Source organism: Ochotona curzoniae, unplaced genomic scaffold (assembly GCF_017591425.1).
Source record: "Ochotona curzoniae isolate NIBS_2020 unplaced genomic scaffold, NIBS_Ocur_1.0 contig_883, whole genome shotgun sequence".
NCBI lineage: Eukaryota > Metazoa > Chordata > Mammalia > Lagomorpha > Ochotonidae > Ochotona > Ochotona curzoniae.
The window spans coordinates 75,717,668-75,744,495 of record NW_024466599.1 but is presented as its reverse complement, the minus strand read 5'-3'; the positions used below and the strand labels follow the sequence as shown (position 1 = coordinate 75,744,495).

General features: G+C 48.3%; 1 protein-coding gene across 6 annotated transcripts in view; it reads left to right on the top strand.

Annotated features, from left to right (window-relative positions):
- The first annotated feature begins 13,025 nt into the window (after positions 1 to 13,025).
- Positions 13,026 to 26,828, top strand: part of UXS1 (UDP-glucuronate decarboxylase 1) — a 77,917-nt gene continuing 64,114 nt past the window's right edge. For all 6 annotated transcript variants that reach the window (XM_040993896.1, XM_040993898.1, XM_040993894.1 and 3 more), the window contains exon 1: positions 13,026 to 13,148. In XM_040993896.1, coding sequence (XP_040849830.1) covers positions 13,055 to 13,148 — 94 coding nt within the window. In that variant the 5' untranslated portion in view covers positions 13,026 to 13,054. The remainder of the gene's footprint in view (positions 13,149 to 26,828) is intronic.

Below are 26,828 nucleotides of genomic sequence, written 5' to 3'. Positions count from 1 at the left end.
CATAAACCAGCGGGAGCTGTAGCCTAGGTTGGAGCGACCCACAATAACCCCAACCAGGCCCACCCCCTACCCTGGTTTGCCAGTAAGTGTAGCAGTAATCCAGTCTGTCCCACATCCCATTCCACCCCAGCCGCTGTCTTAGTTTTATGTCCTCCCGTGGAAGTGGTAACCCAAGAGGGATGAGCCCACTATTTCCCTCCCAGGCCTCTCCCACTCCCAGATTCCAGTTGATGCTGCCCAAACAAACCTCGCCCACTTTAATTTTGTTTGCACCAGTAGGAATAATCCGCCCAGCCTGGCTTTTCCCTGATCTAGTCCACATGAGGCGCACAGGTGTGGTAGCTCTGCCTAGTCTGGTCTGCCCCCATCCCAGCCCATGCTCTCCTGCGGAAGTAGCTGTCCAGCAAAGGAACCCTCCCTTATTCCCCTGCCAGCTCTGCCCACTTCCTTGCTTGTTCTCAGGCTGGTTGGGCGCTGCGGTCCCTTCTGGTACAGGCAACCTCACCTCGGCATTCCATAATGTGCACTAGTCTTTGTTGCGACCGACCCTGGGTCGACCCACACTGGTGCCTGGATTTGCCAGTGGATGATGTGGACAGATTCAGCCTGGTCTTGCCCCCACGTCTGCCAACTGTATGCCAGTGGGTAGGTTTCCATGGCCTTTTCTGGGCTGTTTCCTATCATGTTTCTTGCGTTTACCTGCTGGGTCTGTGTCCTGCCAGAGGAGTTGCCCAGGCTCCTCCATCAGAACCTCTCCCAATGCCAGGTTTCACGCTTACCAGTGGGTCCATGAGCCAACCCTACTCAGTCCACCTCCTGTCATAGCAGGAACTGTGGCTTTTCCTGACTGGCCTTCAACCCAATCTGGTTCTTGCTGTTGGATGTTCCAGCCCAGCCATGGTTTGTCCATACCCACGTATGGCTCACACATGGCTCAGTAGGGGTTTGAGACCCTGCCTAGTCCATCCCACATCTGCCCTGGTCCTCCAGAACACCAGGGGGAGTCGGGGTCCGGCCCGGTTCGGTGCATCCAATCCCAGTCCACACTTGTGCCAAGGGAGACTACAACTGTTTCCAGATCAGAACGCAGCCCCCTTCCAGGCCACGCGCCTCTTGGTGGGAACCTCAGCCCAGCTAGGGTTGTCCCCTTTGCTCCCCAACCGGGTCCGTTCCCAGGCATAGATCACATGCCTGCCAATGGATGCTCTGACTCAGCTTGGCACAACCCCTCCCCTGTCCCGAACTCTGCCTTAGACACTGTGGCTTAGCGTCCCAGGCTCCCACAGACCAGCAGGTACAAGAGCCTAGCTCGGCATGACCTCTGCTCCCTCCTGGTTTCTAGTTTTACTTGTGGGCTAAGGTTTGCTCAGTCGTGCCTAATCTACTCTGTTCCATTACCAGTTGACACATTGGCCAACTGTTGGAGCTACTTGTGCAGGGCAAGCCCCAAGCCATAGCTTCTGCATGACTGGTATTTGGTGCTCAGAATTATTAGTGATTACAAGTTTTGCTAAGGAAGAGTTACTGCCTCTTTCAGGTCCAAGAAGCACAATGGGTTCAACCTGGAGCTAATTAAGCAGCAACTCAAAGAACCAAATCCCCAGAGCTCCCCAGCCGGGCGGCCAGCAGGCGGAGCCTGGCACCAATGGCGCACTGGCCGCCCGGGGAGGACGGCTCACCATGTGCCCATGGCGGCCGTCCGGGATCCAGGCATGAGACGCCCCGTCCTGAGACCCACCAGCTGCCAGGAGGCAGCTGGAGGTTTAAATAACCCAGGCCCAAGGTCGCGCCCCTCCCAAATCCCATTCACCGCCCCATGAAGGCGGCGGGTGGGCCCCGGACCTGCCCAGTCCCGGAGGCCTCCCCCCCTCGGTCTACTCACCCCAAAGGAAGCGGCCCCCGAAACCCAGCAGGCCCGGGGAGGATGGCTCACCATGTGCCCATGGCGGCCGTCCGGGATCCAGGCATGAGACGCCCCGTCCTGAGACCCACTGAAAAATTAATCTTTTTAAAAATAATATTAAACAGCTATACATTTTGAACAATTTGCACTTTCACAAACGTTATAAACTTGTCCAATTTAGCTGGGTTTCTTTCAACCCATTTTTATCAGCAATAGATTAAACACATCTTAGCAGATTCTACCTCAGGTTGCGATGCACAGAATTCTGATTTCTTAACCTCTGAAAATGTTCTCACCCATAGTTCTTCCTCACAGGTTACAGAGGCTGACTATTCTGTTACTTCAAATTCTCCACTAACTTTCCAAATAAACAACAGTTGCACAGTGTCAGAAAATGTGTTAATTCATCAAGAGCCAAAAAAAAAAAGCATGCTATTTTCTTGACTATTGATGGAAATTTCTAACACTATATAGAACTGCTTCTCACCACAAGGCTAACAGTTTTGGACGAGTGTGTCATACCTCAACAGATTTCTTTGGCCACTGTAATAAACTACAATTCAATTAATCTCCTATTGATATATTTTTGTCCTTATTTAGCTGACAGATGAGTTACTTAGAAATCGACTTTGCAACCTCATTTTTATTTTGTGAAAAAAGAGGTCTGCTGGGTGAGACAATCTTTTAGATCAGGAATTTTGTTTTGGATGCTTAGCCTGGTCATGTCAAGCTGGGTAAGAATTCATTCATGCAACTATGGTGTCACTGCACGTTTGCCTCCTAATCCAACAAAATAATCCCTAGTTTACTGTTCCTTAAGGCATACACAGGGCAGCCTGTGTTTGGCCCAGCACTTGAAGATGCCAGTTAAGATGTTCACCTCCTGTACTGGAGTCTCTGTGTCTACTTGGCCGCTCAACCTCGACTGTAGCTTCTGGCTCATGCTGGGACTCGGCAGCGGCAGCACAAGTCACTGAGTTCCTGCCACTCCTGAGGGAGATCTGGATGAAATGGGCCAGCCCCAGCTGCTGTGAGCAATTGGGAGGGCGCCAGCAGGTCAGAGTTCTCCGTGCTCAAATAAATTTTTTTCAGAAAGCATGATACACCAAGTCTACTTCCTATTTTTTTTTTCTTTATTTTGACCTAATGAGTCTACTGTAGTAATATTCTGTTGCATTACAGCAGTGTGACCCTATTTGTCATGTGGGGAACAGCAAGGTAAATGGATGAGGGCATCACTTTAGACTCTGTGGCATCTGCACAGCTCTACCTTCCCAGTACAAAAGCAACCAATGTGCAATTGTGGTTGTGTACAATAAACCTGATGCACTGATACATGTGACTTTTAGATATTTTTCATGTAACAAAATGCCATTTTCCTTTCAATTTTTAAGCATCTAAAATACATAGCCATTCTTAGATTGCAGACCACATACAAATAAGCAGCCAACATACAGGCTGCCGCTTGTTCACTTACGGTAACCCTTGAATTTCTCAGGACCGTGTTTCCCACCTGCAGGGGGAGTTCCATCCTGCATAAGAGAGAGATGGGGAGTGTGTGTGTGTGTGTGTGTGTATGTGTGTTTAGATGTGTGTGTATGTCTGTGTTTGGGTGTGTAAGGGGAAGGTGTGTGTGTGTGCAGGTGTGTCAGCATGTATGTGTGTGTGTGTATGTTTGGGTATGTGCATGTTTGGGTATTTGTGTGTGTGTGTTTGGGTATGTGTGTGTATGTTTGGGTATGTGTTTGGGAGTGTGTGTTTTTGTGTGTGTGTGTGCATTTGGAGTCAGGGGAGAGCTGTCAGGGGAGACACAGTCTTTGTAGCAATCTGGGCTCCCACTTTCAGTCCTTGATCAAGGCCCTAGTTTCTACTGCACTTCCTATAAGCATGTTATTTAGTCAGGAGCCCCCTACCATTCCCTTGCAGCAGACTAGGTTGATTTTGGACATTCGCAAATGTAAATGTCCTCACATAAAAACTAAGCTGCATCACCTATCAGCCATCTGAGATTGGTTTTCAAGTGCTAAGAGACCCATATCTTTTGTATCACACCTGAGGGCTCCATTATTCTAATCTAATTAAAAACTCGTTAGAGAACAAAATGTGACACTTCTCTTGGCAGCTCTTATGGTAATGCTGCTGAATTGCAACCCTCATTTTTGCAGCACCTGCTGATTGTCACAGCACATTATGTAATTTTTCAGCACATTCTACAATAGATATTTTCTTCTTTATTAGTGAAGGTACTTGTCAGCATGACTTAACGTTACATTTTCTGTACGAGATTTCTGTTTCTCAAAACACCAAAAGGAGAAAATTAATAGAAAATGTCAAAGAGTTAGCAAACCCAGGTGGGAAGGATTTTATTAAAATCCACTAATGATGATGATTGCTGGTTTTATCATTACTTGTAATCCAGTACCAATCTCACAGGCTTGAAGGTGCACTTTTTGCCACTATATTAAGAGTCAACTATGTTGAGCAAAAACAGCAATAAAGGTAACATTACTGATCATAAGGATAAAGATAAATGAGGTTACTTTTTTTTTTAACATAGGTTTAAGAGACAGACAGATAGGGACACAGACAGAATCTTCCACCCACAGTTCCATTCCCCAAACAGCTGCAAGAGCCAAGCTGAGCTAGACTGAAGCGGGGCGCCTAGAGCCCCTTCTACATCTCCCACATGAAGGGTAGGGACACAAGTAATGAGCCACGCTTTGTTGCCTTCCAGGGTGCACATGGCAGGTAGTAGAAACCCGCACAGGAGCTCCTCCGATGTGGACACTGTCCTCCTAACGATAAGCTCTGCTGTGGACACAGTCATCCTAAACAGTATTTAAAAGCAGTGCCACTTTACTGCCCATTTTACTATTTTTAAACACAGAGAACTGTGAAATTAAGTACATTGCCATTACCAGGTAACCACCATCACCATTTATTTCAAGAACTTCAACTTCCCTTAGCAACGTTGTCTCCATTAACCCAACTCTTCATTTCTCCTAGCCCCAACTCCTGGCATCAATTACCCCACCTTTGTTGCTCTGCATTACTTCTGGGACTTCAAACAAGTAAAACCATACATTATGTATCCTTTGGTAACCGACTTATTTCACTTAATTTAATATTTTCAAGATTCATTTTTATTTTGCCCTAAAATAGAATTGTAAGACTGAATAGTGCGTCATTGTATATTCATACAACATGTTGCTCATTCATTCAACCACTAATGGACAGTCAGATAATGTGATTTTTATTTTAACATCATTCATCAATTCACCTTGGAATGGCATTCCGCCCCCACCCCCCGCCAAAAAAAAAAAAAAAAGGATTTCTTTCTTTCTTTTGAAAGGCAGAGCTATAGAGAGTGAGGAGATGGAGAGATGGAAGAAGGAAATTAGAGAAGGGGGGGCGGTAGAGAGAGAGAGACACTTTCCATCCACTGATTCACTACCATGCAATGATTGGGACTGAGCCAGTCCAAAGTCTAGAGCCTGAAGTTCCATCCAGGTCTTCTGTGTGGGTGGCAAGGTCCCAGTACTTTGGTCATCTTCCACTACGTAGTAGGTATATTAGCAGGTACTAATAGTACCAATGAGTAGGACTGGAAATCGAACTGCTGGCTACTTGTGGTTGGTAGCTTATTTCACTGTTCTACAACACCAGTCCCAGGGATATCTTTTGAAGTTCTTTCCCAAGTTCAAATATTTCCCCAGCAAAATCAGTATTTGACGTGTGGAGAGGGAGAGAGGCCTTGGGTATTCTCAAGCTACAATTGCATGGATGCTTCCGGCTTCCTCTTGAATCTGTGTATTAAACTACATATGCTTGCTTGTCTTCGAAAAGAGCAAAGTACATCCATTGGATTGCATCTTTTGGGCTCTCCTTCCTGCCCCCAGTCCCTTTTTTAATTCTACAAGAAAAAAAATCCCTTTTGTCAGTTGACATGTAAAATTTTCCCCATGTCAACCTTGAGATCTACACCCTATGTTTTGATGGAGATTTGCTATATCACACAGTCTCTGCTTTTCCTTAGACTGGCAATTTACATGCAATAGAAGGCTGCATATGAAATATGAGAAAATAAAGCAACTGACTTGTGCACACACGCTTAAATCAATGCTCTCCTTTAAAATTACCACCTGGAAATGCCTGTGGAATTGTCTTCACACCAATTTTATGAGTTTTATGTCTTTAGAGTTCCATAGCCTCCTTCCCTTTTTGACTGAATTCGGTCACTCCCACCCTTCTCCAATGCTGTCCTTGACTCTGTGTGTTCTTGACAGTGAAGTGGAAGCAAACTATTTATCTACTTGGCATGCACCAGCTGCTTGCCTCCCCTCCTTCAAGTGCCTCGGTAAGTGTGATCACCGGTTGTACGCCAGGAAACCCAAGCAAAGCCAATCTAATTTCTGTAACTTCTCAGCCCCAGACATGTAATGGGAAGCCATTTTCTTCCTGTTTCCTACTCTGCCTTCCTGCACCACCACACTGCAACCCCGCTCTGACCACCTATACATTTACAGTTGTATAGGTCATGTATGGGCCAAGATTACCATGTCACAAAAAAGATAATGCTTCTATTACATAGTACATATTCATTGGCACAATTTCCTGCTAGATGCAATTAAGTTACATCAAGAGTTACTGAGTACTCTGCTTTGGATCCAAAGATTGCATAGCCCAACGGCAGCTCTTCTTCTAGAATCCGTACAATTTCACACCTACCTGTTCTTATACCTTGGAGTAGTGTGAGTTTTATAAGGTCTGACTTATTAGTAGCTGATATCAAACCTGATTAATTCACATTACTTTATCACATAGTGCCCTGCTCTCAGGAATTGGGGCTTTAGTCCACCTCCTTGTTGTTTTTATTTGAAATGCAGATGTAACCCTGGACCAGAAAAAGCAAGCATGCTTGCTACCTGAGAAGAAATGGGGGGTTTTGCTTAAAACTGGCTCCATCATTGGTAGGTTTTAGTCCTTAAAATTCATTGTGAAATTCTTCAGCCTGAGAGGATTTGTAAACAGAATGAGGAAACCAAAAAGAGACACAGTGTCCCAATGTTAACCCTCCCTGCCACAATCGAGCAGCACCAGCACTGACACAGCACTTTCCCACACCGCCTGCATGCAAGAACCCCACCTAACTGCGAGCTCCACACAGGCTTCAACTGTGGCTGACTGGCATGCATGTGGAACCTATTTGACAACCCTAAAATCTGGCACAGCAGTCTCAGTATAACAAAACACCTTAGAGGAAAACTACCTATCTTTCCTGAGTAGCACCTCAGGAGGATCTGGCAGCCTGGTATCCAAAATTAGAATCCTCTGTCATTCACCTCCCAGCAATGGAATCTCTAGAATCATCCCAAACTTCCATGGCTTCCAAAATCATGTGGAAGTGAACGTCCATATTCTTTTTGCAGTGACTAGTTTCCTCTGTTTTGTCCACTCACACTCTTGCTGCAACTCGTATGGCAGGCTCTGTCCCTGTTACTGGCAACCACTGCCATAACCCTTCCTGCACAGTGGGAGTGGGTGCCCACGAGGGACAAGGAACATCTGATGTGTCAGGCAGCAAACCTGTGGTCTCATCCTGATCAGGCTGCAGGTCACTGTAAAGAGCATGAGCCAAATCCTTTTAAGGGACGGAGCCGGATTTGCTTACAAAGACACTTTTATAAGTGAGTTGGGGAGAGAAATTTGAGGCCATTAATAGAGGGAGTTACTGAGGCAACAGCACTGCACAGAAATAAACAGTAATTCTAGGATTGGGTGGGATGGGAAGTGGTTGAAGGGATGAGGAGAGAAAAGGAAGGGGTGGTGGTGTGTACGTGTGCGTGTGTGTGTACATACACTAAATACCTCAAAAGATGGAAAAACAGAATTTAAAATGAGTACATTCTGAAGAACTAAAAAAATTTTTAAATTCATGCACAGTTTTTCATAATGCAGCTACCATACATCATGAAAAGGAAAGTCACCTGGATTCTTTTGTACCAAAATAAACTTGCACCCTTAATTCTGTTTTTTTCATGAAGTTCTGGTAGTAGACTTCTTTTGTGTGTAGGGGGGAGGGATGGAAGCCACAGACATTATTCCCAGTGATGAGCTAGTCTAAGCTTCACAACCAACACTGCTCTCCATGTTCCCTGGAACTGAACATTTCATCAGACAGTGGGAGTCAGGTTTCTCAGCTCTGAAGTGAGAAGTTGAGCCAAGCAGGGAAGGGAGCCAGGCCGATCCAAGCATCAGTACACATGACATGGAGACATCAGTGAGAACTCCTGTTGACACTCAGATGGTCGCCTCTAGGAATATTCATTAACATGTTTACATACATGGGTTACAGCGCACACATATGTTTCCATGTTCTGGCAGCTTGTAAGGCCTAGAACAATGACATCCCAGTCATGTCAGGACATTTAGTTTCAGACTGAGATTCCCAATGCTGTTTCCCAACAAAACGTACCATGAATTCTCAGAGAAATGTGATTCTATGACTGTGCTAAGAAATACACAAGATAAGCTTGGTGTGTCTTGCAGTGTAAGAAAGCAAGGAAATACAAAAAGCGCAAAGAGGATAAAATGGGGGTGGCATTTAGCCAAATTTCATGCCACCAGTACCTGGCTCCAGTTCCTGCTTCTAGCTTCTGATTCCAGTTTCCAATTAATGCTGATCCTGGGAAGTAGATAATGACTGACTTAATTGGATTCCTGCTACCAACGTGGGAGACCTGGATTATGTTTCTGACTCCCAGCTCCAGTACAACCCAGCCTCAGTCACTGTGGGCATTCAGGGAGTCAGCCAAACAGTGGGTGCTCTTTCTCTCTCTGCTAGTCTGTCTTTCTTAAGATAAACAATACACTGGTTAAGAAAAATATAAACGATCACCACACAAAGATGGGAGGATGCCCAAGGGGCAAAAGAGCCAAGTGAAAGAGCTCCAGTAACACAAAGTGGAACAATTTAAGCAAACAACTAAATAGTATTTAATCAAAGGATAAAATAACTTTCTGTGGGTCCATGCTGACATAAAGGAAGGGCTGTATAAATTAGCACAGGGAGACAAGAGACACGGGACACAGTCCTGTGCCCAACTGCTAACACTTTATGTAGTTCCACCACTCTTACAGAGGGCAGATCACACCTCACCCACCCACTCATCGGGATGTGCTGTGTCTCACTGGCTTCTTCCCAGAGAGCACTGTTAGAGAAAGGGTGGCAAGAATAACATTATAGGGTAGAAATCTGATCAACACTCCTTCAGCTGACATCGACCTAATCAAGGTCAACATCAATGTGAACTCTTGACACAAAATGATAGATAACCCATACAGATGCAAGCTGCTCACCATAGGAAACATGAGACCTCCTGCAAATATCCTCTCAAGTTTTCCATAGAACTTAAAAAACATATTTTTTTTCATGGCACAGTTCCATAAACTCAGGGATTTCTCTTGTTACCCTTCCCACCAATATGTAAAACTTTTCTTTAAAAAAAAATAAGAAAGTAACTTGGGGGTCCGAGGTTGTAGCTAGGGGATAAATCTGCTACCTCCCACAGCACCATCCCATATGGGTGTTGGTTCTTGTCCCACGTGTTCCATTTCTGATCCAATTCCATGCTAGTGTCCTGGGAACACTAACACAAGATGGCCCAACATTTTGGGACCTGTTTCCCTACCCACAGGGGAGACTGGGAAGAAGTTCCCAGTCCTAAGTTTTGGCCTGGTCCATTCCCTGGCACTGTTGTCAATTGGAAAATGAGCCAGTAGGTAGAAGATCTCCCCTTCTCTCTTGATTTCCAAACACATAAATAAATCTTTAAAACAAAATGACTCAAGAACAGGCATATTAAAATTGCAATTTCACTTAATTTGTACAGTGCCATTAAGCCAGTTTGCACTCACCTTCTTCCTGGGATGATCAGGTAGGAATTAAAGCCAGAGGGAAGCACAGCCTACTTCCCATAGCACCTTCTCCTGAGAAGGCATGGAATAACACCCTATAGAGAGGGACTCTGCGGTAGGTTGTGTGGCCTCTTAGAATTTGGAAGACCCTGTGACCCTGTAGCTTCATGTCAGGCATTTCCAGAATAGCACAGCCAACCTAGCCCTCTTTCTTCCTTTCTCCCTCTTTCCTTCTCTCCCACCGTCTCACTGAAAAGCTGAAATAAGCTGATATAAACAAAGACCCTGATTCATAGCCAACGCTCGTTTCTACTGTAAATGTAAACACTCCCACAGGAAGAACTGGGGACGGCCACTTCTTGTGAGCCTATGCCAGCTGGACAGTCCATGACAAGCCCTACTCCGCAGCTGGAAAGCCTATCTCTCTCTATGAAATTCCACAGTCATTCCTGCAACCGCGGTGTGCACTCACCACATGCGCCCATGAACGGCAGCTGTTCCTGCTCTCGAGTCTCTGCTCCCCTATAGAAGGCTGTCCTCAACCCGGGAGCCTCCCGCTCACAGCTCCACGGCGGTGAGCATGCACACTCGCCAGGCGTGCACAGATGCAGTTCTCTGCAACACAAACACCAAGGAACAAAATACAGACGTTCTTAAAAAAAAAAAAGCTAAACATAAAACCACCAACTATTCCAGCAATTCCATGTCTAGGTATGCACTCTGAAGAATCAAATGCAGGGTATCAAACAGCTGTTGGTACAACACTCATGCTCATGACACAGTGTTCACAATAGCTAAGAAGTGGAATCCACCCAATGGTGCACCGATAGAAAAATGGATCAAGAAAAGGTGGACAATGGACTACTACCCGGCCTGAAAAACCAGAAGGAAATATTACCATTTCTGACAGCATAGAAGGACATGAAAGGCATTATGTTAAGTGAGATGGATCTGAAAACGTTGAACTCAGTAGATAGCAGATAGACAGTGAGTGGAGGGAAAGGAACAGCAGAGGCACTGACTAAGAGGTGCCAACTTTCACTTTTGAGGAAGTCCAAGGGACTCATGCACACCACAGTGATTAGTGTTAATAATGAAAACATCCAAGATTTCAAATGCTATCATCATAAAAAAATAACAAGTATGTAAGCCCATGTGGGCATGCAAATCAGACATTCCACAACGTATCCAGAAAACATTGTGCTGCCCATCACAAAAACACACGGCTCTCGGTGTGCATTTAATAATGAATACATTTTAGAAAGATTTAAAGGAAGGGGAGAGAGAAGTGCAGTAACAGCTACCCTCTCCCCCTCCCCCGAGCGCTGTCAGAAGAACGCAATGAGACACTGTGAGAACCGGCCTCACTTCACAGCCCGGGCACATGGTAGGAATTTCATAAATATATTAGTTTTTCTCTCCTCCTCCGGCTTTTAACATTCTAGGAGGGGAGCCATATCATGATTCATTTAAAAATTGCCCTAAGTGTCAGGAGCACTGCCTTGTCACCAGTAATTGCTCAAAAATATTGTTAATAGACCCACTGGAAAAATGAGGGATTGTCAGCACGGGCGAGATGGAGGCTTCTGGGCAGGCAGGGACTGGCTGGGAAGAGACAAAGCAGGCCAGGGCCCCAAGCATTGGAGAAGTGTGTTCAGAGTCCTCCACCATCTCCTTTCACTCAAGCCTGCTGAACTCCACCAGCTGTATGCTATGCTTGTCAACTCCCCAATTCTACCAGCAGCTTGGACAGCAGGGGCTTGGGTCCCCAGTTGCCTTCTGTGCAGCCGTCATGACAGCAGCTCCACGGTAGCTGCAGGAGCTACTGACACTCCTACAGATGTATTCCATTGGGGCCCAGTTGGCACCAGAGGCTGGTAGCAGGAAAAAAAAAAAGGATGTGAAAGGTTGGGTTGAAGGAGTTCTGCACAGACATGGAGGGCATTCCACCACCATCAACTTCATCACACGTACAAGCTGAAAGCTTGAAATCTGTCTGGAGGTCTCACATCTGACTGCGGCTAGAGGGTAGGTGTTTACAAAATGTTTTCTACCATCTCTGCTCCTCATAGTTAACTAAAAAAAATCACGGATTCATAGAATGAGTTACTCCTCTTTTCAAAACCAACAAGCAAAGATGGATGTAACTCAAATCTAAAATGCCAGTGCCGAGGAACCGGGAGGGTCTGTTCTGAGCTGCTCCACTCCAGGGGGGAATGGCCCTCATGGGAACCCAAGAACTCCACGGCAGGTGTACCACTCACCCTGGGCTTCTGCGGGGAAGGAGGGCCCTTCTGAGGCTGGCTAGCATGGCCAGCAGGGTGGCTCTGCCCTTGGAGCAACCGCGGGAGAAGTGCCAGAACCCCAGAGTCACCACATTTGAAGGGTGTAACATACTTCGATGTATCGCTGCTTATCCGTAGTTTTTTTTTTTTCTTTTTCTTGGAGCTTTCCAATAAAGAACGGTATTGGATTGCTGAGTTGGGCAGAAGTCCTGTGCATTTCTTCTCCCATCGCCCGGCCTCTCAGGGGCCTGTGCAGGTGGACCTGTCTGTCCCTCTGCAGAGGTCCTGCCCTCTGCATCACTGCACATCCCAGATACGTTAACATAGAAATAAACTGGCCGCTGAGCTGCGTTCAAATGGATGGAAACGGGACGCCCAAGGGGAGGCGTCCCAGGCACAAAGAGCTCGTCCACTTCTGGCTTACTTTACATTTATATACCCAGCGTTCCTTTTCTATCTTAAAAAATAAAGAAAGAAAGAAATACAAAAACCCCCTCCATTTGGAAAGAGGGCAGGGAAGGCCGAGCTCCGGGGGTTTGCCGTCTTCGCGGCCGCTGAAAGAGCGCCAGAAGCCAAGCAAACAGAGCAGCAGTCAACTGGGGCGTTCAAAGAATTTCAAAGACGCGGCCAAATACAGCATAAATAAGTGTTTCCTTTTACGGCAACACCCGGCGCCCCCCACATTCAGGGCCGGGCCAGGCAGCACCCCGCGGCGGGACAAACACGCCCAACCGCGCCTGCGCCGCGCCGGCCCGCCCCTCCCCGCTGCGCCTGCGCGGCCGGTGGGCGGGGCCCCCGCGGGCGGGGCGGCGGCGGGGCGGCCCCGGGGGCGTGTCCGCGCCTGCGCAGCGCGGCCGCCGGCAGGAAGCCGGGCGCTCAGGGGGCGGGGCTGCGCCGGCGGCCGCGGCGCATTGTGCAGCAGGGCCGCGGACCGGCGCGGCTCCCGGGCATGGTGAGCAAGGCGCTGCTGCGCCTCGTGTCAGCCGTCAACCGCAGGAGGATGAAGCTGCTGCTGGCCGTCGCCCTGCTCGCCTACGTCGCCTGTGAGTGTGGCGGGCCCCGCGCGGTCCCATTCATTCCCGGGCGGGGAGAGGAGGGGAGGTCCCGCCGCCCCCGGGGTGCGCGCGCGCGCGGGGAGCCCGTCCGTCGGCCCCGTCCGCCCGCCTGGCGCGCTGGCCGGCCTTGGCCCCCGGGCGCGCTGACCCCCGGCGTCCTCTCCCGGCCGGCTGGGTCGCAGGGCCCGGGCGCGCTGCCCACCGGCGTCCCCGGCCGACCGCTGTCCACGTCGCCCCGGCAGCCGGCCGTTCCGGAGGGTGGCCGCGCCGTGGACACCCCTCGGAACACCCGCGGCCGCGCGCCGCTCGGCTGGATCAAAATACCGTTGGCGGAGTCCCCGCTTCGACTGCCGCTGGCTTGCTCCGCAGGAGAATTGCTCAGCCTGGCACCCTCGGGGCTGCCCAGCTTGCACTTCAGGTGTCCCCGGAGCCCGGGCGGGGCGCGCGCAGACGGGGCACTGGGCCACTTTGCAGGCACGTGCCGGACCCTCTGCTTCTTAAGGGATGCAGAAACCTGTCTTTTTTTTTTTTTTTTTAAGAGTATTTCTTCTAGAGGCATATATTTGAATCGCCGCTATTAGTTACTTTTCTGAAATCGGGCTAGAACTGTCTCCCAGTCCAACCTGCACAGCGGCTGATTGGGGTGAGCGTGGGGGGTTAGGGGGTGGATACTTCATATAATTGCAGAAGTAAGTGTGTGTGTGTGTGTGTGTGTGTGTGTGTGTGTGTGTGTGTCTAAGGACTGGGAGGGGGACTTCAGCTGAGCTCTAGTTAGACCAGTGTAAGGACAGGCATCCTGTGCGTGCTGCAGCCCTTCTGTCCAGGGAGGTGGAGCCGGCTGCTGCTGCTGCTTGCTCCTGCTGTTTGCCGGGGGAGGTTTCAAGCCTGGGATGGGCGTGAGATGTGAGCAGATTTACAAGGAGAAAGCGCTCAGCAGGAGTACCATTAGACGTGAAAGAGAAAGCTGAAAGATCACCCAAAGTTGAATGATTCTAAGAATGGCCGTGATAATACCATAGTTTGTGGTGTGTTGAAATCGGGTGCGCAGAGGCATGGTTAGTGGATTATCTTGATCCTGGGAATGGCTTATTTCCGATTTGGAGATGTGCAAGTGAAGGCCGAGAGCAGCTAGGAAGTCCCTGGATGGTGACTTGGATGGAAAGCCAAGATTGAAGCTCAGCGGGGCTTACGAGCTGGAGCTAGGATCCAGGTTCAGAAACAGCGGGTTCACTGTTGAATTGGGGGTGGAGACTTCCGTAGAATTAGTGACCAGGGAATCACAGGGCCAGTTTCTCACTAGCTGTTCATTCACAGAACTTACAGAGTCCTCAGGGTCCCCTGTTGTTGAAGTTTGTTGGCTCCAGGCTGGACCCTCAGTCTAGCAGGGAGGGTCTCAGATTTAACAGGGTGTCTGGGAAGTCCCTGAAGGTGATTGAGTGGGTCTACAGTGTGGCCCGAGAGTGTGGGTTTCTAGTAAGTTCTCCTGTGATGTTCTGGCTGTGATCTCCCAGAAGGGGAGGTGGGTGGGATTGGATCCGTTGCAAGTGGTGTGAATGTGTGCCAGGACCAAAGCCATGCACTTAGGGACCGGCTGTTTCCGCTTAGGGCTCAAAGCATGGGACCCCATATCACTGAATCTTTCTCATTCCACTGCTTAGAACTTTCCCGAAGTCTTTGTCCCCCACTGTGGCCCAGCATCTGCCTTCTGGTTATGCTAAGACTCTTGGGCACTATCCTCGAATTCTCTCCCGTGCGTATGCTTTTGGCAGCCGTGAGGTTCCCGGTCCTTCAGCACAGGGTTGTGTGTGTATGTGCTTCAGCCCTCGTAGCAGTCAGAGCAGTGTCACCAGCCAGCCACTGCTCACTCCAACCTGTGTGGTTTTTTTTTTTTTAAATATACATATGTTTATTATGATTATTATTATTTAGTATGCATTTAGTTTAAAAATGTGATCGTGTTTGTGGCATTTACAAAAACCCCTGCAGGGTTTGCTAGGGCATCACAAGCCCTGCCACACCACTCCCCTCCCCCAGAAGAAGTGCCTCACTTCTGGCTCGTTATTTTGATATTTATCTCTGTTCCGCTGAATCACAGCTTCCTGACTTTTCATTCGGAGCTGTTATGTACACAGTGACTCTGTTCTTTGGAGCAGGCTTGTTTATTCTCTTCCTCTCTCGAAGATGTGTGATTTTGAGAAGATCAACACTTAGTATTTATGTGCGTGACTGTGTAAACGCTGTTCACGGTGAACCCTGTTGTGCATTGTTATTGTTTGTTTTGTTTGCTTTGCTGTCTGTGACTGTAGCTCATCCAACTCCATATGCTTGGCCAGTTGTCCATGCCTTGCCCTGAGATGTTCCTGAGTGACAAGTTGTTACTCACGTGCACCTGCTGCAAGGACCCCAGAGCTCCCCCCAGCTCTGTGTGCCCAGGAGTGGACACTAGCTTTGGCCCTGCCTGTCTCCTGGAGCTGAGCCTTCCCCCTGCTCTGCGTGCCCAAGAGTGACCCCCAGCTCTGCCTGTCACCCGGAGCTGCTAGCCACAAGCGCTCCTGCGTCCTGACGGTGTGGTTGTCGCACTTCACTCCCAGGTTTAGGTCAGACTGGAGAAGCGTTGTATGTGATTTTTCTGTCACATTTGCTAGATCGATTCTAGAGAAAGGATTCCTTCAAAGTTTTAAGTGTTGTTCCAACCCTTCCGGCTTCTCATGTTGCTGAGGACTTTCAAGCCAGTCCTTTTCTTGCTGGAAAGTTGTTGGGTCTCCTCTATGCCCGCAGCAGTCATTGTTCCCTCTCTAGTCCCACTGTGACGCTCCTGGCATGGCTGCAATGGCCCTCCTCGTCCTTTGCCTGTTGGGTAGGTGCAGCCCTGCACTGTGGCCTGCCTGGTAGTCCCAGTGTGACGCTCCTGGCATGGCTGTGATGGCCCTCCTCACCCCTTGCCTGGTGGCTGTGTGCAGCCCTGCACTGTGGCATGCATGGGAATCAGTGTAAATACTGTCCTCTGCATCTGAACCTTATATTCAGCAGTGAATGTTAAGTTGCTGCTCTAGTTTTCTTCCCTTCTGGATTAATAACTTGCAGCCTTCAAGATGATGGTGCTAATGTCCCAGCCCTGCCTCCCACTTACCCAAAGCACTTGGAATAAACTTGGAGAATCAGTTTGTGAAGCGTAAGTGGGTTTCCGTTTTGCTGGCTGTTGCGGCTGAGTGGGACCGCCTGGCTGGTACAGCTCCAGGGCTCACAAAGCCTTGGTACAAGGCCTTGGCCTGCTTTTTCCAGTTGCTGGGGGTCCTGGAGCCCCAGACATCCAGGATCTGTTACTGTTCATTTCTGACAATTTCCAGTTGTTCTTGGTCATTTTGTAGTATTGCTTGGATAAGTACTTTATTTCATTATTTTTCTGATCTCTCAGTATTTTAAAGTGTAGCCTTACTTTTCAGAGTCTTCTTTGTATTTATACTCTGCTCATGATTTTATGTGTTTTTTCCCATCATTTTTCATTTCTAAGAGTTCTATTCTGAATTATTAAAAACCTAGAATATGGCTTCTATTTCATGCTTGTCCCACTGACTGCTTCATTCTCCAAATGCTGACGGTGACCCAGTCCAAGTCTCTCACGGACTCATGGATTCAGCTGCTGGGATAGGGACTTGAACTCAGGTCTTCTGAAATGACGTGCAGCAGTGCTAACCATGAAGCCAAATGCCAGCCTGGATTGGGTCCTCTCTCTCTTTAAAGATTGATTTATTTTTATCGGGAAGGTGGGTTTACCTTCCTGATAAAGGGGGAACAGAGGGTCTTCCATGTGCTATTTCACTCCACCAGGATCTCCCACGTGGTCTCAATGGCCAGAGCGTAGCTAATCTAAAGACAGGAGCCTCTTCCAGGTCTCATGTGGGTGCAGGGTCCCCAGGCTTCAGGCCATCCTCCTGTGTTTTTTTCAGGCCACAAACAGGGAGCTGGATCCCAAGTAGAACAGCTGGGACATGCAGTGGCACCCACATGGGATGCTGGCTCTTGCTGGCTGAAGATTGGCCAGTTGGCCCATCATGCTGCCGTGGTTATGTTCTTTAATGATGGTTTTGTGTATTCAGTTTTTTCCTCCTCCAGTTGCCTCTCCTTTACAGTTTGAGGCTAACTTCCAGTTGATTACGTGGGAGTGTTAATGAGTGGGGCACTGGAGAGCTGATGGCTAGTGTCCCTTGAGCTTGGCCTTGCTGTTCCTTGCTGGAAGCTTCTCTCTCGCCTTGCTGCCTTATTGGCTCTGTCGTGCGGGCTCACGGTGGCCCTGTCAGATGATAGACCCCTCTGTTTCTCCTGCTGGGTCCTGGAGCTGCGTGAGGAGAGAGATGCAGGCTAAGTGACAACCCCTATTGTTGCAGTTGGACTGGGCTGGTCCAGGTCACGGATGGACTCACTGGACTTCGTGGCAACAGAAAGTGGAGCCAGAAACTGTCCTGTTGCCCAGACATTTCTGGAAGTCAGACTTATGCCTTCACTTGTTGCAGATACACCAGTTCTTTTTATTCATTTATTTTTGTTAAGATCTATTTGTTCACTTGACAGAGGGGAGAGCAGTGTTGGGGGGGGTCTTCCATCTACTGGTTACTCCTCAGATGCCTGCAAGATCTGGAATAGGCTGCTGGAACCAAGTACTCCATCAGGATTTCCCATGAGAGTGGCGTGGGCCCACGTTCTTTTTTTCTGTTTTAATTTTAGGTAGTGTTTACAGCGTTGATCAGGGTGAGAAGGATTGAGGGTTAGGGAAAAGTGGGTTAGGGAAAAGTTCTGTTTCTTCTCGTTTCTGGCGGGGAGAAGGGAGATAAGGAGAAAAGCCATACCCAGCCTCCCAACCATCCCAGTACCCAAGGATGGGAAGCAGCCACCCAGTGTTAACCCTGGGTCCTGATGTGGAGCATGCTCGAGGGTTCTTCCCAGGTTCTTTCAGTAGTTCTGCAATGCTGTCACATTTACCAATCCAAAGATGAGGGAGCACTTCCAGTGTCCATTGGCTGACACAGCCGACCTCAGAGTCTACATCTGATGGGTCCGAGTCCTTAAGCCATCATCTGCTGCCTTCCTGGACACATTAATAGGAGTGCTAGCTCGCAAGAATAGCTGGGACTTGAGCTGACACTAGGCTGTGCCATGCTGTAAATGGAGGTTTAATTTACCCCACCCCAATGCGAGGTCCAGCTGTCCCAACTAGCTGTTCCTATAGCCTGTTTTGCATGACTCTTTTTCTCTGTTCTTCTCCCCTTGTCTCATCTCTTTTTCCACCTTTCAGCAATTTTTTTTGAAGATTTACTTGTTTTTATTTGAACATTAGATATACAAAGAGAAGAGAGGTCAGTCTTCGGTCTGCGGGTTTACTCCCCAGGTGGCCGTAGTAGCTGAAGCTGAGCCTATCTAAAGCTAGGAGCTTCTTCTGGATCCCCCATGTGGCTGAGGGGTGCCAGGACTTGAACTTTTCTTCACTGCTTCCCCAGGCCATCGGCTGGATCGCTGGTAGGGCAGGCAGGACACGGCTGGTGGCTGTGTGGGCGGTCAGCACTGCAGGGTGGAGGCTTAGCCTGTCTGTCCACAGCACCGGCCGCTCTAGCAATGTTGTTGCTGATTCTTTCACCCCTTTACCCCGTCTATATAGATTTATTCTTTAAGCAGGAACAAAATAAAGAAAAATCAAGAAGGAACAAAAAATTCTGTGACACTTAGACAGGGTTTCTGGGTCTGTCTTCGCCTCAGCTCTTGCACTCTGCACTCACAGTGTGTGGCAGCATCCTTGTGCTTCTTGCTGTATCCTGGGTTTTGATGCAGTGACATTGGAGTTGGGGCATCGTCCTTTCCTGTTGCCCTTACTCCACTGAGGAGACATAAAACCTGAACACCGTCTAAATAAACTGTCTCTGTGCTCCAACTGTGCTTTTATGGTGATACTGCAAACTTCTGAAACGGGACTTTCAGTCAAGTACAGTTTTGACCTTCACCAACAGCCACGTTGATTTTGAGGCAGTTTGGCTGCCCTCAAAAATTCACTCAGGGAGCATTTCCTGGTCTGGTGCCGTGGAGCCTGCACAGCGGGTTAGACATCACCGTGGCGCCAGCAGACCGCAGGCAGCAAGGTGCTGCAGAGAGACCCCTGTCGGGGCCTTTTCCAGATGTATGGGGCTGGGCTGCTCCAGCCCTGCTTCCTGGACTCCCCCAGCCCCCTGCAGCCCAGCGAGCCCTGAGACCCACTCAGGAACCCTCTGAGGACAGCAGGGACTGGACGCATAACCCGGAAACAGTTTTTAAACTTGAACATTTTTTAATTTTCGTACCTATTTTCTGCCATGTCTGTTCAGAGAATAGTTCAGCAACACCCAAATACTTTGCCTGCATAAACTAGTCCCGTTTCTTCTTTATTCTTTGTCTCACTCTTTTAATATAAATTTTATATTCACTTTTTGTTTGAGCTATTTAAAAATTTCAGGCGTAATTGCCACTTTACCCTTAAATACTTTTACACGGATCCTTTAAAAATGCAGGCTTTCTCCTGTGTAATCTCCTTACCATATTACACCCTAACAATGAACATGAATAGTATTATCTAAGGTACAGTCCACAGTTAAAGTTCTCCCCCTTGTACCTTTCATGTCTTTTTGAGGGCTTTTGTTTTATTTTGTTCAATCTAGGATTCAGTCAGGATGTATAATATGCATTTGGTTATTTTGTCTATAAATCTCTTGAGCTATAATAGCCAGATTTTTTAGTTTATTTTTGCTTTGCCTTTTTTTTTTAGATTTACATTTTACATGTTTGTTTGTTTTTTTAATTAGAAAGGTATGTTTGCAAAGAGAAGGAGAGACAGAGAAGGATCTTCCATCACTGATTGGTTCACTCCCTAAATGGCCACACTAGCTAGAACCGAACCTATCTGAAGCCAGGAGCCTCTTCCCATTTGCTGTGTGGGTACAGGGTCCCAAGGGCGGAGGCAGGGAGCTGGATGGGAAATGGAGCAGCCAGGACACGAACCGGCTTCCATAGGAATGCTGGAGCTTGCAGGTAGAGGATTAGCCAGTTGAGCCATTGCCCATGCATCAGCCTTCGCTTATTTCTTAAAGAGATTGAAAGAAAGAAAGAAAAAAAAAGAGAGAAAGACTAAAAGCTCAGAGCAGTTCTAAAACTTCCAGCATTCTAGATTTGTGTGATTGTTTTCTTAAAATTGCATTCAGGTAAACTTTAGCTTTATTTATTTTTTTGAAAGACCAATAGAAAGAAAGAGATGGAAAAAGAGAGAACCCTCCATCAGCTGGAGAGACAGAAGAGCAGGGCAGAGAAGAGAAAAGAATTGGAGAGACAGAGAAAAAAAGATCACCTTTCATCAGTGGCTTCACGCCCGGGTTAACCACAGCAGGCAGGGCGGGGCAGGACCAACGCCACGAGCCTGGAACTCGGTGGCAGTCTACTCGGTAGTAGTGACAGAATTGCTTAGGCCACTTTCTCCTGCCTTCCCAGGTGCTTAAACAGGAAACTGGATCAGAAATGGGGTAGCTAGGACCTGAACAGATACTCGAATTTAAATGCTAGCCTTATAAAAACTGCCTTCTGCCATACTGCAGTGCTGGCCCCTAAACTATAGAATGTCTAATTAGTCATTATGTCACGGCGTGTGTAACGGCAAGTGATACCACTGTTGACAGTGCCAAGTGTGACACCCTGGAGAGGGTGACCTCCAGTGGCTTCATTTTACATATATATGTATAATGTCTATAAGTTGTCATTACATCAGGATGTGTTTAAATGTCAAGTGGTACCACTGTTGACAGTGCCAAGTGTGACACCCTGGAGAGGGTGACCTCCAGTGGCTTCATTTTATGTATATATGTATAGTGTCTATAAGTTGTCATTACATCAGGATGTGTTTAAATGTCAAGTGGTACCACTGTTGACGGTGCCAAGTGTGACACCCTGGAGAGGGTGGCCTCCAGTGGCTTCATTTCATAAGGTGCGTCTTCCCTGTGTAGTCTGTTGCCTGGCTCTTAATGACCGTGTAAGTGTCCTGCTTCCAGGCCATTTAGCATCCACTGACCATCCTTCTTAGATCAGTTTTTATACTGGTGATTGCAAAGGGTAGCTTTCTCTTTTGTTTCTAAACAGCTTCTTCTGAGAACTTTCCCTCCCTTTTTCTTCTCAGTCTTTGTATTACTTTGCTATCGTTGCTTTGATATGCTGCTACCCCCAAACTTGGGGGCTGTGGAACAGGAGGAGTTTCTTCTCTAAGCTCTGCAGGCCAGACTGGACTGGAGAGCCCAGTTGCCTCTGAATCCTTTGTGGCGGTCAGCCGTCTTGGACTGTCTGCCTCGCTCCAACCTCTTTCACCCTCACCAGGCTTCACCTTCCATCCACCAGATTTCTCCTATTTCTTTTGTTAAAAAATATTGTATTTAGTTATTTATTTGAGGGGTAGAGAAAAAGACAAAGGGAGAGCCCCCATCTGCTGATTCAGTTCAAGTCTCTGCGGGAGCCGGGACAGGGCTGGAACTGCATCCCAGCCTGGGCATTCAGTGCACGTGTCCCGTGTGGTGGAAAGGAGCTAGTCACCAGTGCCTCCCTGGGGCTGCAGCCAAGAGGGGAACCTGGGGTGCTGGGGCGTGGGGCGTGGGCATCGTCCCCAGCCCTTAGCCGCTGCCTGTCACCGAGCATTTCTTGTCAGGACTTTTATCACTGGACTTAAAGTAGAGCTGGATGATCCAGGATGATCTTTTGTCTCAAAGTTTCACTCACATCTGTAAGGACCCTTTGCCCATGTCAGGTCACATTCATGGGAATCGGGGTGAGGACTTAGTTGGGAGGCACCAATCGTCTAACTACAATTTGATTTGTTTGGGTTGGTTTGTTTGGTCTTTTGAAGTCACTGTGGCCTCATGAACTATTTCAGTCTTCAAGCGATTCTCTGATCTCGAGGTGTTTTCTTTTTCTGCTCCAAATCTGACTTTACCTGTTTCCTCAGGGAGCCCTGGTTACTAACTTTTAACAGAGATTTCTTTAGAACTGAAGCCTCTGAGTGCTGGATGTGTCCATTGTGAGTGGCATGTGAGTTTATTGGGAGGGGGGCTTCTCACGTGTCCTTGCTGGCTGTGAGTTCCTGCAGGTCCCTCTTCCTGCCTGGCTCTCCATCTTGACGGGGCAGTTGTGCCCCAGCCCGCTGTCCCATGGAGCCCCATTCCTTGCACCGTCAGGAGAACCTCGTCATCAGCGTCCGTGTTGTACATGCTTGTCCCTTCCTCTCATAAGAACCGTAGTTTCTGAACCGTCTTCTTGGTTACCCTGCCAACAGCCAGCTGCAGAAAATGCAGGATCTCTTGGTGGTTTTTCCTCAGACTGTATTACATCGGGGTGTACAGAGTGTTTGGTTGAAGTCGCTTGAAATAATTTTCCCTCTGAAAGCCAGGTTCGTGTTTCAAGGTCTGTTTGTTTAAGACTAAATTACCTCAAAAGTCAGAACTCCCCCCCGAAGTTACGCTTGGGTGTCTCCTGCAGTCTCTGGCATCCCCCCGCCCCCCATTCTGCTGTCCCACTCGGTGTCTGATCCCGAGCCCGTCTGCCTGAGTCTGTGTTTCTGTGCACACACCGAATCCTCCCCAAGGAGCGCATAGTGCACACGCTGTGTCTGAATTCCCCCCTCAGTATTTCTGGGAGAGTTGCACATGGGTTTATCATGCTCCCATCTCTGTGGTCGTGTGGCACTGCTGTGGGTGTGTGCTGCAGCACCCTGAGGAAAGGCGTCGGTGTTTGTCCAACCTTATCTTGCTGTCAGAAATCCCGTCGTGGTGATGTGCAGGCTGCCGGCAGCCAGGGACAGGTGATGCACAGGTGATGTGCAGGCTGCCGGCAGCCAGGGACTGGTGGCCCGGTGATGTGCAGGCTGCTGGCCTTCAGGGACAGGTGATGCACAGGTGATGTGCAGGTGTTGTGCTGGCAGCCAGGGACAGAGCCCGAGAGCTGCTGTCTCCTCTCCCCCCGCCGCTCCCCAGCACCTCACTGACACATGCTTGTGTTTTACACATGGAAAATGGTGTCTCCCTGTCATGTTCGTTTGCTCCTGGATTATGAGTAGTTATGTAACTAGGACAGCAGATGGGATTGGGCACTTTCAGGAGACAGGGCATCTTTTCAAATGTGGAAGGCCTATTCGTTTATCTTTCTGGTGCAGTCTGTTCATTTTTATGTGGGGTTTTCACCTTTTCTACTCATTTTTTTAAAGATTTATTTATTTATTTATTTGGAAAGGTAGATGTACAGAGAGAAGGAGACACACAGGAAGATCTTCTGTCCAGTGGTTCACTCCCCAAGTGGCTGCGATGGCCGGAGCTGCGCCGATCTGAAGCCAGGAGCCAGGAGCTCTTCCAGGTCTCCCATATGGTTACAGGGTCCCAAGGCTTTGGACCATCCTTAACTGCTTTCCAAGGCCACAGGCAGGGAGCTGGATGGGAAGCGGGACTGCCAAGTTAAGAAAGGGTGCCCAAACAGGATCCTGACACGTTCAAGGCGAAGACTTTAGCCCCTATGCTATTGAGCTCGGCCCTTTCTACTCAATTTTAGGGACTTTTTTTTTAATATATATATTGGGTGACAGCTGTCTTTTGGGATTAAATTGCAGGTGTGTCCTCAGACTGGGTGATACAGCACAAGCATATATTGGCTCTGTACCACTGGTTTCTGTCGCAGGCCTCCTGAAACCCCTGTTGATTTCCTGAGTGTCCCGTGCTTGTCTAGGAGATCCCCTTTGACACACTGGAGGTTAGCCTGGGTGTGGGATGGACTGGCCAAGGGGAAGACCAAAGGTTAGAGGCTTAGAGTGTCCTAACTTCCAGGAAGGGGTGGCTTCCAGAGCTCAGGCTCTGTAAAGACTTGAGTGAAGTGCTAGGAGGGTGCTGGCCCTCCCTGCAAGGAGTAAATTCCAGGTTCATCCATTTGTTTCTTGCCACCTGCTGCACACTTATGTCCTTTTATGCACCTGCCTGAATGTGCCCTGTTGAGCCCTGAATCACCAGTTCCCAGGCAGGCTTCTGAAGGCACCCACGCACCCCAACTCCATCTCTCTTGCTATGTCCTCTCTCAAGCACCCCATTTTGTACATGCTGTCCGCCTGCAAGCCTCTCTCCCTGTCTTCACACACGCGTGGGCTTGGGCTCTGCCCATCCTGATGGAAGCTATACTGGGAAACACAGGGCACGTTAGACTGCCATACAGGACCAGCCACAGCCTGGGATCCCATCCCAACACGGGAGAGAATGAGTCCCGAGGTCATGTCCGTGGGCAGTGTAGTTTCCAGGTTCCTACTGGAGAGACCGCAATCCCCATCCCAGAGTTCTTTCATTCTGCTCCTTTTGAACAGAGGAGTAGAAAACCGCCTTAAAGCTGTCTAAAGTTAAGCTGTCTAAAGTTCTCATTGAAAAATTACAAAAGAATGTGGAAATAAGAATGTAAGGCTTTCAGTGTGGAAGAAAACAAGGGAGTAAAGTGCAAAGAGAAATCGCAGTCCTCAAGCCTGTGCCTGCTGCCGAGGCCGCCTGTCCTGAACACACAGGCGAGCTTCTCCAGTCCCTCATGCAGGCCCGTGTCACGCGGGCGTCGTGTGCTTTCAGTGATACGCGCTGCTATCAAGTTTCTCTGCAGTGTTCTGTGTAAAAACACAGTGCCAAACACATTACAGGTGAACATGCCTCATCCAGGAATACAGTGTTCTACAACACGCAGCACCGCGCACAAAATGATTAAAAATGTTGTGTGAAATTACCTTCATGCAGTGTGTGTAAGCTTTTTATGAAGCACATGGGGTTTTCTGTTGAGTCCTAAGGACCTGCTCTAAGATGCCTCATTATGTATATGCAAATAATCCCAAACCTGAAGGTACCTGAAAGCTGGAGCCTGCCGGGTCCCACGCCTCGCAGGTAAGGGAGCTCCTTGAAACTCGGGGAAATATGAACAAGAATTCACCCGAGACTGTAGGCCGACTCCTTTCCTACTGCCTCTGACACTCCTCTGTTTTTCCCATCTTGTTCTTCTCACGGTGTGCCACCTGCTAGAAGGAATCCGTGTGACTTTACCTGCCAGGCTGTCTCCTAGCTCGCAGGGTCCGATTCCAGGGCAGGCCCTTTGTACAGGAGCATGGCGAAAAGTCTGGTTTTACCTTTGCTTCCTCACCAAAACTGCTTTTGTTTTTCTTGGCTTCCTGGGCAGTGCGAAGTCTCAGAATAGCCCCATCAATGTTATGGTTGGCACTGCAGGAAGCCGGAGGGGAGGCAGGGCCCACAGCAGTCTCCACAGAGGCCTGGCAGCGCTGCCAACTGCTGTGTGGGATTGTGGGCTGTGCAGGGTTGCCCGCTTCTGCCTTGTGTGTCCAGCAAGAAGTAATGGGAGAAGAGCAGTGTGCCCATGGTGGGCATGTGAGACTGGGGGCACCACAGGGGTGCTGCGTTAGATCCCTTTGGTCCTATGCTGGCGGGCGCGGGCAGGACATGAAAACCTTTTCGCTGCCAAGGGCCATCTGGATATTTATTTAACTTCCTCATCTAGAAGTATTCAATTACACAAATTTTCTTTTACTTGAACTATTTCTGTTTCCCAAATATAGACTTATTTCTAAATATTTTATACTCTTGTAAATGAAATCTATTTCATTTTAAATCATCTTATTGAAATACAGTATATATACCATGAAAGTACATGGTAAATGAGGTTTTTGCCCTCTCATTATTTATAACCAATGGCCAAATTAGAAACAGCATTGTTAGTAACCTAGGACTCATTATTATTCTCCCAACCCATTTTCTTTGTTTGTCTAATGTGAGAAACAAGGGTCTTAGGATGTGGTGGTAGGATCCAGAGAAGCAGTATTTTTGATTACTGAATGATGTGTAGCATTTGCAGCCATACAACATTATCAGCCTATCAGCGTGCTAATGCTTCATTGTAGTTTGCGTCCCACCTTGGGTCGCCTTGGTGGGGACCAGAACTGAATGGCCTCAGCGGCTCTCTACCTTTGACCTGGCTGTTCCCCACCCTGGACCAGTGGCTTGTACTCCCTTGGTGCTCTTTTATTTGTAATGAATCCATTCTTCCCTTCACTGAGAAAATTAAGGAGCTGCATTTGTTTGGTCCCTTAGGGCATATATATAAGGATGCTTGAAAAGTTCATTTTATGGTTTGTTTTGCTGCCCTCCCCAACCTTTGAAATAAAAACAGTTTTTTTTTCATAAATTTCCGTAAGCAGTTGGCAGTGCCCTTGCATATGAATGTGATTGTTAGATAAACTGCTACTGCATTTCCTTTGGTAGACTGTATGAGTAAAGGTAATGACGTGGCAGGTGTTCTGTAGCACGCTAGACGTCTGCTGGTGTTGGTGAGGCCCACGGGAGAAAGGGGCACCCACTTCCTTTCACTTAATGCTTGTCTCAGAATTGGCAGTGGTTTCGCTTTGTGGAGCTCGCTTTCTTCCTGTCTCTGCTTATCCTCTTCCCCATATTTGACGCCATCCTCTAGCATTTCACATTCGGACATTTCTAAAGGTTGGTTGAAGAATGATGTCACCGCACTGGACCTCGTGTGAGGGCAGGAGCTGGCCTGTTTACAGTGCACTGCTGTGAATGGCCGAGGCAGTATGGTTTTGTCCCGTGAAGA